At 48.5% G+C, this 16,107-nt stretch overlaps 1 protein-coding gene across 5 annotated transcripts in view; it reads left to right on the forward strand.

The window, feature by feature from the left end:
* tiam1a (TIAM Rac1 associated GEF 1a) overlaps positions 1-16,107 on the forward strand; it is a 32,245-nt gene that overhangs the window by 2,834 nt on the left and 13,304 nt on the right. For 2 of the 5 annotated variants that reach the window (XM_019859545.1, XM_019859549.1), the window contains exons 2-12: positions 7,418-7,475; positions 8,037-8,170; positions 8,242-8,795; positions 8,959-9,242; positions 10,369-10,644; positions 11,013-11,250; positions 11,793-11,965; positions 12,209-12,433; positions 12,541-12,726; positions 14,039-14,191; positions 14,272-14,346. In XM_019859545.1, the coding sequence (XP_019715104.1) occupies positions 8,249-8,795; positions 8,959-9,242; positions 10,369-10,644; positions 11,013-11,250; positions 11,793-11,965; positions 12,209-12,433; positions 12,541-12,726; positions 14,039-14,191; positions 14,272-14,346 (2,157 nt within the window). In that variant the 5' untranslated portion in view covers positions 7,418-7,475; positions 8,037-8,170; positions 8,242-8,248. Of the gene's footprint in view, positions 1-4,122; positions 4,212-7,229; positions 7,289-7,417; positions 7,476-8,036; positions 8,171-8,241; positions 8,796-8,958; positions 9,243-10,368; positions 10,645-11,012; positions 11,251-11,792; positions 11,966-12,208; positions 12,434-12,540; positions 12,727-14,038; positions 14,192-14,271; positions 14,347-16,107 lie in introns of those variants that run through there. The other 3 variants (XM_019859546.1, XM_019859547.1, XM_019859548.1) reach the window with 3 other exon arrangements.

Raw genomic sequence — 16,107 nt, forward strand, 5'->3', positions numbered from 1 at the left:
TCCCCCCCCCCCCCCCCCCCCCCCCCCCCCACACACACACTGTCACTGATGCACCAATTTTGCTGAAAATGTATGTGTGAAAGGAACTTTGGTCTCCTTTTAGCACTCCCGCCCGTTGACCTGGAAGAGATGCAAAGCGCTTCTCTACAAAGGCTGTGACGAAGCCTCATTGTGCCACGTTGGCTTTTGATTCTTTATTGGCTTGATTGATACTGCCAAGCAGTTGGCCTTTTAGGCACGAGCGCGTGATGCTTATTTTCACATTTCTGTGTCTACTGGGTCATGTTGCCTTTGTCCCGGTCACCCTTAGGCCAGGCACTCAGCGTCTATCTCAGACGGCGCTCATGCAGGTCACTAATGCACCGAGAGGCCGGGCTCCCATTCAGCGCGGCGACGGTTCCCGACAATAAGCAGGAGTGTGTGCGAGCAAGCGCATGCGCGCGTGCGTGTGTGCGCTCTCTACCAGGAAATGGACCCACTGACCTGGATCCAACATCGTCCACATTTGTTTTGGTCCCAAGACGTCTTTCAATAACTGGCCTACGTGCTAACGGTGAAGGCGTTTGGTGAAGCGTTGAACCGAGACTGAAAGTTGCTGACTTGAGTTTCCCCATCAGATTTAGAAAAGTGCGGTTGAAAAAAAAAAACGTTTGGTTCAAAACCTTTTGCCCCCTCTGGACTGAAGTGATCTTCCATTTTTCTAAAACGTATTTGTAAGCAAAAGCACATGCATTCGGTTTTTGTCCGTTGCTGAAAATATGGACGTGGACTTTGTTGAGAGCCGGAGACGTGAATGTCCTAAAGCAGCTGGACTTGTCAAGAGGAGAGCTCGTCTCCAAGACCCGATAGACGGATTCAGAATCACTCGGTACTATTTACTTAGCCACAGGCTAAAAGTCAGAGAATGATCCATTGTGTACTGTGACAAAGGCCCGTCGCTAACGAATAGAAGTGCATAGCAACCGAGAGTGAAAGTGGCATGTTCAAATGACATCGGGAAGGCAGCAACCCAACACTGAGTTTATTATCACCAAGTGTTGTGCTGGTGCACTATTTAGTCCAACGAGTATCATAATGATCTCGGGGCGGAGGTACGCGCCGTTCGGCTGCACCTGACCACCACGCCCCGGGAACGTACAGACAGAACAAAAGCGGCAGATGTGTTCCTGAAGAGGAAGAAGCGTTGCAGGCATGTCCTCACGTTTGGCCTTTTCTTTGAAATCTTGGCAGCGCCGGCATCGGCGGGTTGAGAGCGCACTCATTAAGTTTGCAAACCGCGGCGTTGATCTGCGTTCAGGTCTTTCCGGTCGGATGACGTTTGTCTGCAACATTCTCGCCGAGAGTTCCTCGCCGTCCCGCCGCATTGTCCTCTGTCCCGGCTTCAATTTTGTTTGCGAGAGCCGTGTTGACTCAGGTGCGGGGACGTGGGAAGATAACCCACCCGCCGCCACCACCCCGGCCTGTTCCCGCCCCCCCCTGTTCCCCGGATGTCTCTTTTACTGCCAAATGCCACCTGCTTAGTTGTAGATAACAAGGGGCTCAACCCCCTTTCTCGCCGAATTTACGCAAACGTGGTGTAGCCGAGATTGATTATTAGCCTGTGCCTTGACCCCACAGAAAAGTGTGGTTCACAGCGGTGGGGGACAAAGCCGACGGCGGCGTGTAAGGTATGGAGACTTTAGCTTGGTGAGGAGAGTTTTCGAAGCTGATGAAAATAACGCCTCTGATAGGACCCCAGAAGCAGGACAATTTATACTTCTCACACCATTTTTCATCAGGCCACTCCCTGTTCAGTCGCGTGGCAGCCAAACAATAAATATGGCAAGGTTGAGCCGGGCCACCGACCTCCCTGCGCCTCTCCCCAAAAAATTGCTGTTTTTGATGTGGTTCAGGTTTGCGGAACCTCAATCAACAGCGCCGTTGTTAGCCGTTGGTCGTTGCGACACGCCAGAGTGGAGTTCAACTTTCCCGGCGCGTGTCATCCAACGGTCGTTCGGTGTGATGCGCGCTTGTGAAATCCACTCGTGTCTTCCACGCCAAAGGGATGCTTCGCTATCGTGATTGTTGTCGACATCAGTTTCCTTTCGACCCCTCTCTCTTCCTCCCTCCGTGCCTTTGCTGACCGTGCCAGCGCGTGGCGTGCTCTCTCCAGCTGGAATTTTTTTTTTTTTTTTTTTGCCGAGCCTCAGCAGTTTTTGCCTCATTCACTGAGCGCTAACAGTGTCGCCTTGTTGTTAGTCGAGTTAGCTCACATTTCACCAAATCGCTCCTCTCCCTCCGGATTAAGTTCTCAGCATGTACAAATCGCACTTAATATTTCACTTGTCTGTTTGCTACCAGCAGCCCCAGTCGGTTTCTTAAAAAAAAAAAAAAAAAAAAGGGGGGGGGATGCAGTGTGGTCGGATGCGCAGATTAACAGCACCCAATAGAAAATTGTCAAAAAATTGTGCTTTCTTGTTTTTTGTTTGTTTGTGTCCTGTATGGTCTTGTTTGTGACTCTTCCGTTCATTTTTATTTGTAGGATTTACCGCAATTGATAAAAGATTGACATATCAGTTTACAGCAGCACAGACAGTGGACCCCATTTTTCACGGATCCCCTTCCCCCACGCATCATTCACAAGTCTACCTGCGCACCCCCAACTCTATCCCCCCCCCCCTCCCACCGCTAACAGCCTCTCATCAGTCCATCAACACCGGCTCCCCCTCCACCCCGCATCCATCATGTCTACCCTTCGCCGAAAACCCTCTTATCCCACGCTCTCGCCCACTCAGCCTCGCCGTTATTCCGCCGCCAACCCTTCAGAGGACATCGAGCGGAACAGGAGGTGTTACCCCACAATTTGCTGACATGCTCACCTGTCTCGCTGCCGGCAGCTGCGGGTTGAAACGCGTGTGGATTTGTGGAGAATGGGCTCTCATGCGTGAAAACTAAAACGCGCCCTCCTTTCTCACGGAGTGTAGCCAGCAAGAGATTGTTTCACGCAAATTCCAAGAAAGCGCAATTTTTTTGCTTTCACACAGCCGAGAGCAGGGGTGGGCAACGCCGGTCCTCGAGAGACTCTTATCGTCAGTGGAGGTTTAAATCTTTGGTGTTCGTCGTGTCGGATCTGCGCTGAGGTTGTGGAGCTCAGTAAGCCCCCCACCCCCATCGTTCAAAGGGGGCTCTCGCGCCTGACGAGATTTTATTTTAAATTATGGTAATCCCCGACTGTACTGTAGCGCAGACGGCCGCACGGAGAAGCGTGCGGCGTAAGCTCCCGGTGAGACGGAGTGTCTATAATGAGGTTAGTGCCACTTGACGAGCAGAGTGGAGGGAATTGGCTGTTAGTGAATCCCGCCGTAGCGCTTATCATCATATTTGATCCTCAGATACTTTGACCCCCCCCATATTATGTCGTTTTGTACCCCCGACCCACTTTTGGGGACTCTTTAGTATGATCTCCGAAGACAGCTAGTTTGCAGACCTCAGCTGAGGCCGAACACTCCCACATACAGTTGGCGTGAGCTGCCCCGCTTGGCCGCAATTTTCCCGACGAGGATTTTGTATCTCTTTAACACCACATGACACGGCGATGGCGGGCGGTGGCCTGTCACGTACCGACATAGCGTGCAGAAACGATGCCATCGGGATTTAGGACGGGCTGTCACGTTTCCCGCGAGATTGGCTTGGCTCGTCGACAGCAATTGGCAGCAATGGCGCCTCTCAAACTCTGTTGACGGTAATCCCGACTCCCGTCTCGTGTTTTTGTACTTTTATGTGGAAACGAGAAGCTTTGTTGTGCCACTCAACGCTGAAGCTTTAGATGCTGTTTGCTTCAAGCAGCAGGGACGCCGTTTTGTGTGTCAGTGAGTGGAGGCTGCGAGGAATGGGGGGTGGGGGGCGTGGGGGGGGCGATTTGCGCTGCTGACGGCTCGTCAGATCCCGAAAGGATGACTAAGAAACTAATCTCCCATCCAGAGAAACCAACCACTGATGTCTCAGACGAAGGGACGGTGGGTGTGGAGCCTGTTTGACGTACATCTCAGTCTGCTATGGTGAGCTCGAGCTAGTCTTCGTGTACCTATTCCTGGGAAAGCCTTTCATGCGTGTCTGAGCTTGAATTTCTGCTTCATGATTCAGGAGAAGCTGCTTCCCAGATCCCATCCATTCGGAAATACCAGCTCCCCTCCTGTGAGAGAGTGTCAACCTCGCCCACTTTAAAAGGAGAGGTGGGAGAGTTCACTATGTGAGGAATGCCAAAGGTGCAGGAAAGGCCCCGAGGGCAGGCTAAGTCCAGGGACTACGTCAGTGGCTTTTGTAGCTTCTCGCAGGCAAAGTGTCCCAAAGGTGCACCCGGAGGTCAGGGGAAATCAGTCAAGCTGTCAAGGTGTCGTATTTCACTCAGCTCGGGACTGTGGTGCAGGTTCAGAAGCAGCTTCCGGCCTTTTCTGTCCCGTTGAGGTCCGCAGCAGGTTCAGAACTAAATGACTTGAACAACTGCCTCCCTGGCTCATCGGGCTTGTGGCTTTTGGGACTTTGCGGGGAGCAAAATTGCTCAAAGGTGCACCCAGAGGTCAGGGCAAATCAATCAAGCTGCCAAGGTCTCGTGTTACAACGGGTTCCCGACTTCTTTTCAGGTTCAAAGCCACTCTCCTGCAATTTGGTACGATACTATTCAGGTGGCAACCGGTTTCAAAATGCGGCGACTGCCTCCCTAACGCAGGACAGCAGCTCGGCTACTGTAACTGACGCATTATTTTCGACTGGCGCCACTTCTTACGTTCAAACGACTTAACGGCAAACTAGCATTTAAACAGACTCCGGAGCAGTCGATCTCCTAACAGCGCAGCGTGTTCAGGACCGGTTGCCAAGCGACTCCTTAAAACAGCCATTTACCAGAACAGCCAGCCCCAGCAAAGCAAGACATCATTTCTAATTTTTCACAGATGGAACAAGTTGTTGTTGTTGTTGTTGTTGTTCCGAGAGGCGATGGCGCTGAGTCATGCACACCTCTCGCTGATGAAGATTTATGGCTGTGGGTGGAGTGCAAAGTGTCATTATACAAGACCTGATTCACATTGGGAACACTTTTTTTTTTTTCTCAAGAAACCAGTGTTGTACACGAAGAAGCCTGCCCACAGAAGACATAACAACAGTAATAATAAGTATGCATATCGGAGGAGGGCGTAGGGAGGGGGTTGCTAACGTTTCATCAGCCGTCAGCGTTCTGACACATTGTCAGTTTTTACCGTTGCCATGAAAGAACAGTCCGAGCATTCTTCTGTGTATTTGATTTGCCCAAACAAAAGCCTTCATTATCCCTCATAATGACACGTAAACCTTAAATCAGGTGTTCAAAGGTCTTAAAACGCCACAGTGTTGTGGAATCACCTGCCAAGAATAATAAGAATTCGAGTCAGTGTTTCCTTTTGTTGTATGGATGAGGTAGTTAAGGGCCCCGGGGTGGTTTGCATAAATAAAAGCTGCTCGCGGCAAAAATACGGAGGCAAGACAAGAATCATAAGAATTAAAGGAAATGCTTTTTTTTTTTTCTTCCAGTGTTGAGAAGGTAAATGAATGAATAAATGCTGCTGCCTACTCTAAGTGCCATTTTGTCATCCCGTTGGCGCCCAATTATGTCGAACCAGCCGTAAAAAATAAGACGCATTGACGGTATTTTGTTTGAATAAATCAACGGAATCAAACCGGCTGGCGAGAACAATAAGAATTAAAGCCATTGTTTATTTCCACTTTAATTGGTATCATTCGACCATCGAGCCCATCATTCATTTTGTTGTCAAATCATGTTTGATAAGATTGACTGTTGGTAATTTGTGCGAATAAATGCTGTAACCCTGCTTCTCTTAACAGACAGCGCGTTACAGTACAGTAGGAAGACTGCGGGCGAATGAACTGCCAGACTCAGGCAAAAATACTTTTATCCTCTTCAAGCTCGGCAAGCAGCAATAACCTCACTCACCCCCTCAGCCAGCATCCTCGTCTGTTTTCATTTCACACGGCGTTCTATTCCGAGCTGTGTACCCCCCACCCCACCCCCCCACAAACACACACTCTCGCACACACGTTCACACGCCTTGCTGTAGGGCAGGTAAAAAGAAAAGTCAACAAAAAGACAGTAAACACCGTGAGAGGGAAAGCAAGGCTTTTTTTTTTCCTTTTGCTGCTGTGTTGCACAAAGCATGTTGAATGCGGATGTAAATAGCATGGAAATAGAAAGGCCTCAAGAGTTCGTGTTTACCCGTGGATCCAGCATGTCATAGTAGTTTCCTCACTACCTGACCTCCGCCAAGGAGTTTTCCCTGCCTGGTTTTGTGTGTGTATTTCTGTGTTTGAGATGAATAGATTAATCTGTTTCATAACGACAATCATGGCCAGTGGCTGGCAAAAACGACACCTTTGCGTCACAGCATCACACCATAAAATGGAATTTGAAGTTTGAAACATTTTATGCCACTTTTTCTTTTCGACAGACCAAACAGTAAAGCCACAGTACCTGTAAAGTTAATTGTTCTTTGCAGAGGATAAAGACAATATGTCTTTTGGTCATGTTATTTTTTTTTCTCAGGGGGGGCACATTTATCCCGCTAACGGGCCTCGCAATAACCATGGCAGCAAAAGAAAATGTCAAATATGCTTTTGGTTTTGTTTTGAAAGTTGCGCTTTCATTTGATGTGGTCGCTTTGAAAAATGAATTGCCTCACCCCTGAGCGAAACGGCCATTTTCGAAGCCAAGGCTATGTGATTGTTTTGAACACGTACTGTCTAATTTGTAATGTGTAATGGTATCGAGCTGCGGTGCGTTATGCTGTTAAATAACAAGCGTGTTCAAATTGGATTTTGCAGTCGACTGTGTGACTTTCGGCTTTGACGCCCTCTTGCACGCTGCCTTCCATTCGTCTCGGAAAAGAGCGGCGTTAATTTCACCCCCCACCCCCACCCCCTTTAAACGTTCCTCTTTAATGTGACGCCGCAAGGCCGCGCACCCTAATGAATGACAGAAGTGATGTCACACTTCACCGCTTGCATGGGAACAATAAAATTGGCGCTTCTCCATGGTGGCCTTTGATTTGTTACATATCATGCGCATCACGCGGCATCATAGTCGCTTTCATCCTTTTATTCTGCTCTGTGTGCTCAGTCGCGCACATGAGTGGATGTGTGTGTATGTACATCTACACATTTATGTATACTTTTTTTTTTTTTTTTTTTTTTTTTCCCTTGACAAGATTGAAGAGCGGCTGACGTTGGCGTGTGCGCAGATGCCCGAGTGGTTTGTGGTGAAGCTGTGAGTTTCCCGGGTTGTAGTTCAAAGAAATGTGGCTTGACATTGGGACTTGTTGTACTTGCGTGCGTCTCGTGATTATCCTCGCTTTTAAGTGATGCTTCCCCCCCCCTCTCCCGCCTTGTGTTTCAGGTCATCCAGAGTAGTCCGAAGAGGACTTGGACACGACTTGAACCACAATATCCTGAAGGTGAGCACTTGAAAGATGAAATATTTTAAGATGGCGCATTTTAAGACACTTTTAAGGTCAATCTTTTTTAAAATCGGATCACGAAAAGTGTAACTAGGGGCTCAATTGTATCTTTTAAAAATGTTTACTAGCAAAAAGTATCATGTTTACAAGAATAAAGATGGGAGTTAAACAGATATTTACTTGCATAAAATCTTGGCCAGTTGGCATTTATGTTCAAATAAAATGATCACACGGCTACATGTATTCTATTTCCAAAAATGATCCATTTATTTATATATATATATTTTTTTTTTTGTAAGATTCCAGCTTTTTTCAGCAATTACTTTTCTTATATGTGTGTAAAATACAAACCTTATTAATGTACGATTAGGGCGTCACGGTGGTCAAGTGCTTAGCACGTCTGCCTCACATTGCAGAGGTCGGAGGTTCAAATTTGGCCTGAGCCTTCCTGTGCCGAGTTTACAATTTGGAGGAACAAATAACAACTTGTACATGTATAATTACAAGGCTGAAACTATATTTTGTGCGTGCGTGATGCGTGGATGTGTGTGTGTACAGGACAGCAAGAGGTGTGCCCTGCCGTTTTAATCCCATTTTTTCGGGCGCCGCCTCACGAGCGTGACGTGGGGCGAATGATGTGCTTGCAAGACGGAGAGGCCGAGATGCCGCTGAGGCTCAGACCTTGACAACAGGTAAACGTTTTCCCTAGAGGAAGCGGTTGCCGTAGAACCTTTCACTATTCACCGTTGTATCGTATCTGCAGTCGCACAATGGGAAACGTGGAGAGCCACTACGGCGAGAACGCCTTCCACGGCGGCTCCGCCAGCCACTTGTCCCGTAAGCACGCGTCGTCGCGCTCCCTGCGCCTGTCGTCCGCCGCGAAACGGCCGGTGACCCGCCGCCCTCGCCACTCCTTATCGGCCAAGCAGCCCGAGCGCCACCGCAACTCGGAAGCGTCCACGCGCTCCTCCAGCACGCCCAGCATCCCGCGCTCGCTCGACGTCGCCCCGGACGATGACGACGCGGGCGGCCTGGCGGATTTCGGCGTCAACCCGCACTGGACTCAACGCCTGGCCATGACCTTGAGGCCCGAGGAGCACGACGCCTCCACGTTGCCTGCGCCGGACGACGACACGTCCGGCTTCAAGAAGAAGCGCTCCAAGTCGGCCGACATGTGGAGGGAGGACAGCCTGGAGTTCTCGCTGTCGGACCTTAGTCAAGAACACATGACCAGCACAGAGGAGATGGTGGACGGAGGCGAGGAAGAGGAGGAGGAGGAAGAAGAGCAGTTCAGCCGACCGCCCAGAGGACCGAAAGGTGCAACATTTTGTTCATGTCACTTTATTGCGTAAGCCATCTGAAAAGTGCCCAATTCCCAATCAGATCACTGATTTCGACCACCACTTTCTTGACAGCTGACTGACACATTTCATTTAGTTGATGCTGAAATCATACTGTGGCATCATGTCATATGTGACAGGTGCAGCGGCGCGCGCCTCGTCCCTGGACCACCTGTGCAGCCACCAGAAAGCGGGCCTCGGGGGCCGCCGCAGAGACGGCGAGCGGGTTGGAGGCGACGACGCCGCGACGGGGCCGATGTCTCCGAGCGAGGAGGACGGCGGTGGCGGCGGCGGCGCGTACGGAGCCTTCACGCTTCCCTGCCGACGCTCTCACTGCCTCTCGGAGGGCCTGGCGGGGCTCGGCTTGGCGGCGGAGCCACCGCCGCATCCCGTTTTTCAGGGACGCCGTGCGCAAACCACTCAGGTAAACAAAGCAATTTGAATCGTCATTAGTTGTCATTTAAATAGAACTCACACTAATTTTATTTTTGATTGCGTAATAAATTGGTTTTATAGAACAGTTTATTTATACTTGCCTATACAAAGCACTTGTTCACTGTCGTTTTGAATCATTTTTATTTTTCATGCCAGCGTCTCCGCTGGCCTGGTTTGCATTGTCCCTCCGGAGTTGAACACACTCCATACAGAATATGAACCACACTTGTTGTTTAATTTTTCATTGAAGCCGTCTTCCCAATTTGGACAAAAGTTGATTGATTGCAAAAAGTCACCAGGGGATTTGTTAAGGCAACAACAGTTTGTGTCACATGAGGAGAAAAGTCCACAAGAGAAGCTTCCTTGCCTGAAGCCCCAACCAGGCTGCACCCTAAGTGCTCATCACAAATTCACCCAGCTGTCTGTGTGTCTGTGTGTGTGTGTGTGTGTGTCAGTCAAGGGGCAAATTGTGTAGTTGCTATAAATAGATGCACAAGGCGGCAAATCATGGAGGAGAAAGAACAGTCTCCGTTTCTTAAAAGATGAACTCTGAGGAGGACACTGAACCTCTCGTGGAAAATTTTCCAGCGGAAACTCTCGCACACACACTTATGTGTTAGCACACGCACGGACTATATATATAACATAAATGGCCACATTGTGTTTGTACCAAGAAGCCCCTTCTATATGCTGAGTGAGGTCCCATCATTCCTATCGTGTGAAGTTTTGACTTTGGGTGCAGCCCTCGTTCCACCTTCAAAAATAGTTTCGAAAAAATTTTTTTTTGATTCATCCATCCACCTATCTTCTAACCCACTTACCCTCACGAGGGTCGCGGCAGTGCTGGAGCTTATCCCAGCCTTCATTGGGCAGTAGGTAGGGGACACCCTGAACTGGTTGCCAGCCCATCGAAGGTGAATTCCAAATTAAACGACAAATGTGAGAGTCATCTTAATTGGGTTGTCGCACCCTTTCGTGAACATCCGCATTTCAAGTTCACCCACTGTTCCTAACGCACACCCTCGAAAAATGTCCAGAAACTACTGCTCCAAATATGATTCCCGCCTTCTTTGTAGCATTTATTAAGTACACACACTACTGCATCCTCCTGACAGGACATCTCGGCCGCCCTGAGCGAAGGCAGCGAGTACGGCGACAGCGGCATTGACGGCGTGGCGGCCGAGACGGAGGCGGGGGCGGACGGCGAGCCGTTGTCGCGGCGCTGCAAGGCCATGTCCGCGTCCTTCTCGGTGTACTCGGCTGCCGAGAGCACCTTCTTCCGCAACGGCAGCGACAGCGGCAGCAGCAGCGCCGGCGTGGAGGCTCGAGGCGGCGGCGGCGGTGGAGGTGTCTACGAGAACTTCCGCAAGGAGCTGGACAATCAAATCTGGGTCCGTTTGAATCTTGTTGCAAATTATTTGGAAAAACAAACTCATGCAACAGGCCAAAAACGATTTGATCCTGAGAAAGGATTGAAAATAATCTGACCAGAGGGATACGTTCAATCAATAAGTGTCCTCAAATTAGCAGTGTGCGGTTTAGTGATGTGGTGTGTACCACACTAAACATGGACCAAAGAGAACATTGTCTCAGGAAAATGAAAATAAAATTAGTCAAGTACATTAAAGGCTATAAAACCATCTTTAAGACCCGTGTTTGAAAATAATTTGACCATCTAGGACCGTCTCCAAGCATCTTGATGTTCCTGTGACTACAGCTGCACATATTACTCAGAAATTGATCATTCCTCCCGCTTCAGGTGCACCGAAGCCAGGACCGCTCAGAGGAGGCGTGCTCGGCGGTCAGCGACGAGCAGAGCAGCGGCACACTCAGTAGCGCTTACCCATCGGAGTCGGTGGTGGGTTCGACCTGCGCCCACGGCACGGTGCGCAAGGCGGGCGCGCTGGCCGTCAAGAACTTCCTGGTGCACAAGAAGAGCAAGAAGGTGGAGCCGGCTGCCAGACGCAAGTGGAAACGCTACTGGGTCTCGCTGAAAGGTACTCAAAACGCAACGCAGTCCATGTGACCTTGAGCGAGGTTCTCTGCTGCACCTCTGCTTGTTTGTTTTCCATTTTCTACCGGCCTCATTTAATTTCACGCCAGTGTCCACGTCTAATCCATTTCATCCGCGTCTCCGCGCAGATGAATAAATCACTTCTATATCCAGAGGACATGCTGATATTGTGCATTTGTGCCAGCCACATTGTATTTATTTATTTTTTTGGTACGGGGTGGATACAGTTCACTATATTTTAGTGTAACTCTTTTCTATTGGGTGCAATTCCACTGTCGACCACTAGATGGTGGCAAACTAGTTTGAAACCATTTGCATTTAAAAGAACGAAAACAGAAATATTTCCGATCAGCCTAGTTTTTGTTGTCAGTCGTCCTCTACAATCCTACTTTTTACGCCTACAGAAAGCAATGCCTACTGCTTAATTTCATAATGTTAGTATTGATGTATATCGTGTTAATTTGGGAAAAAAATTATTTGTTGACCGGGAAAAAGTTGATTTGTTGATTTTTGCGCACGTTGCAGGCTGCACGCTGTTCCTGTACGAGTCGGATGGTCGCTCGGGCATTGACCACACCAGCGTTCCCAAACACGCACTGTGGGTCGAGAACGCCATCGTGCAGGCGGTGCCCGAGCACCCCAAGAAGGATTTTGTCTTCTGCCTAAGCAACTCGGTCGGAGACGCCTTCCTCTTCCAGGTACGCAGACGCCACCCCTTAAATATGTACGGCACATACGCTATGTTGACGTGGATAAAAGGACACGCTGTCACTGAGCATTGTGGGCGATGACAATTTGTCATTTATATTCTGGCACCTGTCACACGTACGCCTTTGTTCCTTTTTTTTTTCCACAATTGTGTTCTTTTAATCGACGGTGACGATGAACGTGATCTATCGGCACAGAGTCCCCAATTTCATGGTGTACGTTTGTCTCTTCAGACGTCAGGCCAGACGGAGCTGGAGAACTGGATCACGGCGATCCACTCGGCGTGCGCCGCCGCTCTGGCCCGCCAGCACCACCGCGACGACACGGTGCGCCTGCTGCGCGCCGAGATCCGCAAGCTTGAGCAGAAGATCGACATGGACGAGAAGATGAAGAAGATGGGCGACATGCAGCTGTCCACCGTCACCGACGGCAAGAAGAGGAAGACCATCCTGGAGCAGGTGGGTGAAAACTTGCAGCATCGTTATCACTCCCACGTCTCACTCGTCGAGCCAGGCGCCATGTTCTTTTCTCACCGCTCAGGCGTTGTGGCCTTTTGTCTGTTCAGATCTTCTTGTGGGAGCAGAATCTGGAGCGTTTCCACATGGACCTGTTCCGCTGCCGCTGCTACCTGGCCAGCCTGCAGGGAGGCGAGCCCCCCAACCCCAAGCGCCTGCTGGGCTTCGCCTCGCGGCCCACCAAGCTGGCCATGGGACGCCTGGGGATCTTCTCCGTGTCCTCCTTCCATGCGCTGGTACCACTTACACACCAGAAAATGACACAGTTTGTATGTGGGTTGTCAGGGGGAAATGGGCATTGACCAGGTTGCTACGTGCCACCCGATAATGGCGTGGTGAAGCAGCATGTAGCTCGTTCCCTCAACAGTTAACCGTCCATGCTGCGGGTTTTCCGGGAAAGGACACTCTTTTCCAGGAAACAAAGAAAACAAGCACACACACACCAGAGTTTGATGGTGTTGATTGGCAGATCAATAAAAAGCGTCCCTGAGGCGCTTTCCCACCAAACAGGCTTAACTCTCTCTCTCTCTCTCTCTCTCTCTCTCTCTCTCTCGTTTTTTGCTGCTATTGTATACTATCTCTCTCTCTTTCTCTCTCTCTTTGTCTCTCTTTTTTTGTTTTTCGTATTTTGCTGCTAATTGCCACCGCGACACAGAAAATCAACAGCATGATAAAAGGGAGACTTTTGGATTAGATTTTTCAGATGAGAAATGACTGACAATGTCACAAAATGCTCTTGCAGTCTTGTCTTACATTATTACCAACGGAAACAAATGAACAATCTGCCCTTTAAATCAGATAAATGACTCTTTTCCTGGTCCATAATTCATTTTTTCCTGAATTTTTGGGGTGGAAATTGGTCAGTTAGATGTATGGTAATTAATTCATACTGATGCAATACTAACATCCGTGGAACTAAAAAATAAATAAATAAAATTCTTCCATCAAAATGCAAATCACTCTTCTCGTGCCAACACCTGACAGAGGACTGCCATCTCCTCCCACCACACAAAAGAAGCAACGGCATTCAGATGAGCCAACCCATCATGACAGTGCTCCCACAGCCAAGCAGCCATCACAGGCAAACAAATACCAAATAGGAAGACTGTGCAATCACAGTGACGCGTTAAAACCTTACACCATAATCAACATTGTTCAGCCCTTGTCGTGCTCCCCGTCCATTTTATTTTCAGACAATATTGTGTAGCCTTCAAATCCTTGCTGATGCTTTATGCTCTATATTAATGTTGCCACAACCATCCTTTTTTTTCGAGATATTCCATGTAATTCGAGATATTCCAGTATAATTGACTATTTGATTTTTTGTTTGATACAAACTTACTCTGATACGTTTATATTTTTTTATATGTATTTTTTTTTCATTCTATATATACTATTTGTTATAACTGGATGCATATCATATATATTTACAATACTGTGTCTGTTTTTATTTTTTCCCCTCTAAAACTGTTTTATCTTTGTGTAAACTCATATAAAAGGATAACTGTCAAATGTGAATTTCTGAAATATTTTTTTGCATTTTCGCAGGTGTCTGCGCGCACCGAGATGGCCATGAAGCGGCGCAGCCAGGCCACGCCTTCTCGCACCTTCAGCAAACGCCGAAGTCGCTTCTCGTCGTTGTGGGGGATCGACACTGCCTCCCGCAGGAAGTCCAGGGCGCAGCACCCCACCATCAGCCAGGTGGACTTTTACAAACATGCGCAAATCCACCCTGAAGAGCGCCACGTTGTTGTCAATGTGCTCATATTGTATTCTAACAGGTGTTTGTTGATGGCGACGAATCAGCCAAAGCGCCCGTGGAACCAACGTATGAAGACTCGATCAGCGACAAATCTGTAAGATTTAACTTGATTGTGTGATATTTTCTCCACTTTTTTTTCACAAATGCGAATTCATGTCACTAAAGTGCAGTCATAGCAAGTTGAGTTTTCTTGTGAACAATGGACTGATTTGGAGAGCATGTTTAACGGTTTTATTCTGACAGCTACTTCCTCTTTTTGTTCACGTGTTGTTTGGTTTCATAAGCCTTGCAAACAAGTTGCTTTTTTGGGAACAAGAAGCTTTGATTTGGATATTCAGTGGCAGCAAAATGATTTTATTTTGGCTTCCCTGTGACTGGTGTTGTTCCATCAAGCTCATGAATTTGTCTCGGATTACCAATCGAGCACATCGACTGCTACGTTAGCTTCTAGCACTAGCCGCAGACCTGATTTTGCTCACACCTTTCCTGGTGTGTAAGTGACTCCAGGCCAAGCGCGTGTGTCTTTTTCTGAACTTACTGGAGCATCTGATGAGTCTTTTCGCATGTTTAATGGATTACGAGCTTCTCCGCTGCCCCGAGGCCAAAAGCAGCAGCATGCCGCCATTTTACACCTTCTTTTGCCCAGATCCCTTTTGTGATTGTTTTATTATTTTTTTTTTATTTTATTATTACCATCATTATGGCTTGTTATGTGGAACCACCACTGAACCCTTCTCACATCCGAGAGCATTCCTCTGAGGTCCGTCTTTGACGCTATCTGTCGGATTAAGTCTCTCGCTAACTCCCCGGCCTCTGATCCACACGTAATGCAATTATTCCTATTCCCAGCCATCTTTTCAGCCTGTCAAACAGCACATCCTCATCCCGCTTTGGCACCTTTTTGTCTCCTCTTTCCCTTTGCTTGAGGCGAGCCAGAGTTGATGGGTCTCGGAGGCTATCAACCGGCAGTCTTTGTTTGACTGACAATCCCACTGAGGGACATTTATCGATCTGAAATCTTCACCTTACCTTTTGGCAAGATTTGTTTCCTGAGATTTTTTTTTTTTGTGTGGGTTTACTCCACATCTACCAAATTTCATGGAACTAACTAAACTGGCTGTAGGGGATACATTTTCAAGACTTTGTGGCGCTAGAGAGGTGTTTTGCAGCAAGTCTGCAAAATTCACCAACATGCCCTGCCAAAAACCAACTGAAGTTCTTCGCAATTTAGCGTCACCCATCTGTCTAGAATGTGGTTCAAATCTAGTAGCCGTTGGACAACAATCTTCATCGTTCATATTTGAAAGTGTCCTTTTAAATGGCTAAAATGAGTCAGAGGTGAACTTCTGTTAAAAACAAAACGCAATTTTGCAGTAGGAAAAAAAATTGTCGGCCTGAAAGACCCCATGGAAATGATCATAAAATGGCCGCCTCAAGATAGAATCGGAGCCTTGCTGTAGAATTGTGAAACACTTGACGCTACAGCAGTACATCTGTGCGGAATTCTTCCAAACGGTCACAGCTGTTGGCTTTTCCCGGCTTTTTTGGCAAATTCCACTGACAGTGGAAGCATCTCGGATGGGCCAGATGGTGCCGAGCTGAGTTGGTGGGGGGGGTTCAAGGCTCCCAGGGTGAGGCCCTCTGCGCACCCCCTCCTCTGTTGCAAATGTGTATCAGCAAAGGTGGAAAAAAACCCTGAAAATAAGAAGGTGGAAGCTGTCACCTGATATGATCGGAAAGATCAGCACGTGTGAGGCTCTGTTGATGTGGATCGGGCTGCCAGATTGGTGCCCCCGCGTGCACGCGCACACACACACACAGGCTGAAAGCCACTTGGGAGCTTAAGGGGATCACA

This window comes from Hippocampus comes, unplaced genomic scaffold, assembly GCF_001891065.2.
Source record: "Hippocampus comes isolate QL1 unplaced genomic scaffold, H_comes_QL1_v1.1 scaffold328, whole genome shotgun sequence".
In the NCBI taxonomy this organism is placed as follows: domain Eukaryota; kingdom Metazoa; phylum Chordata; class Actinopteri; order Syngnathiformes; family Syngnathidae; genus Hippocampus; species Hippocampus comes.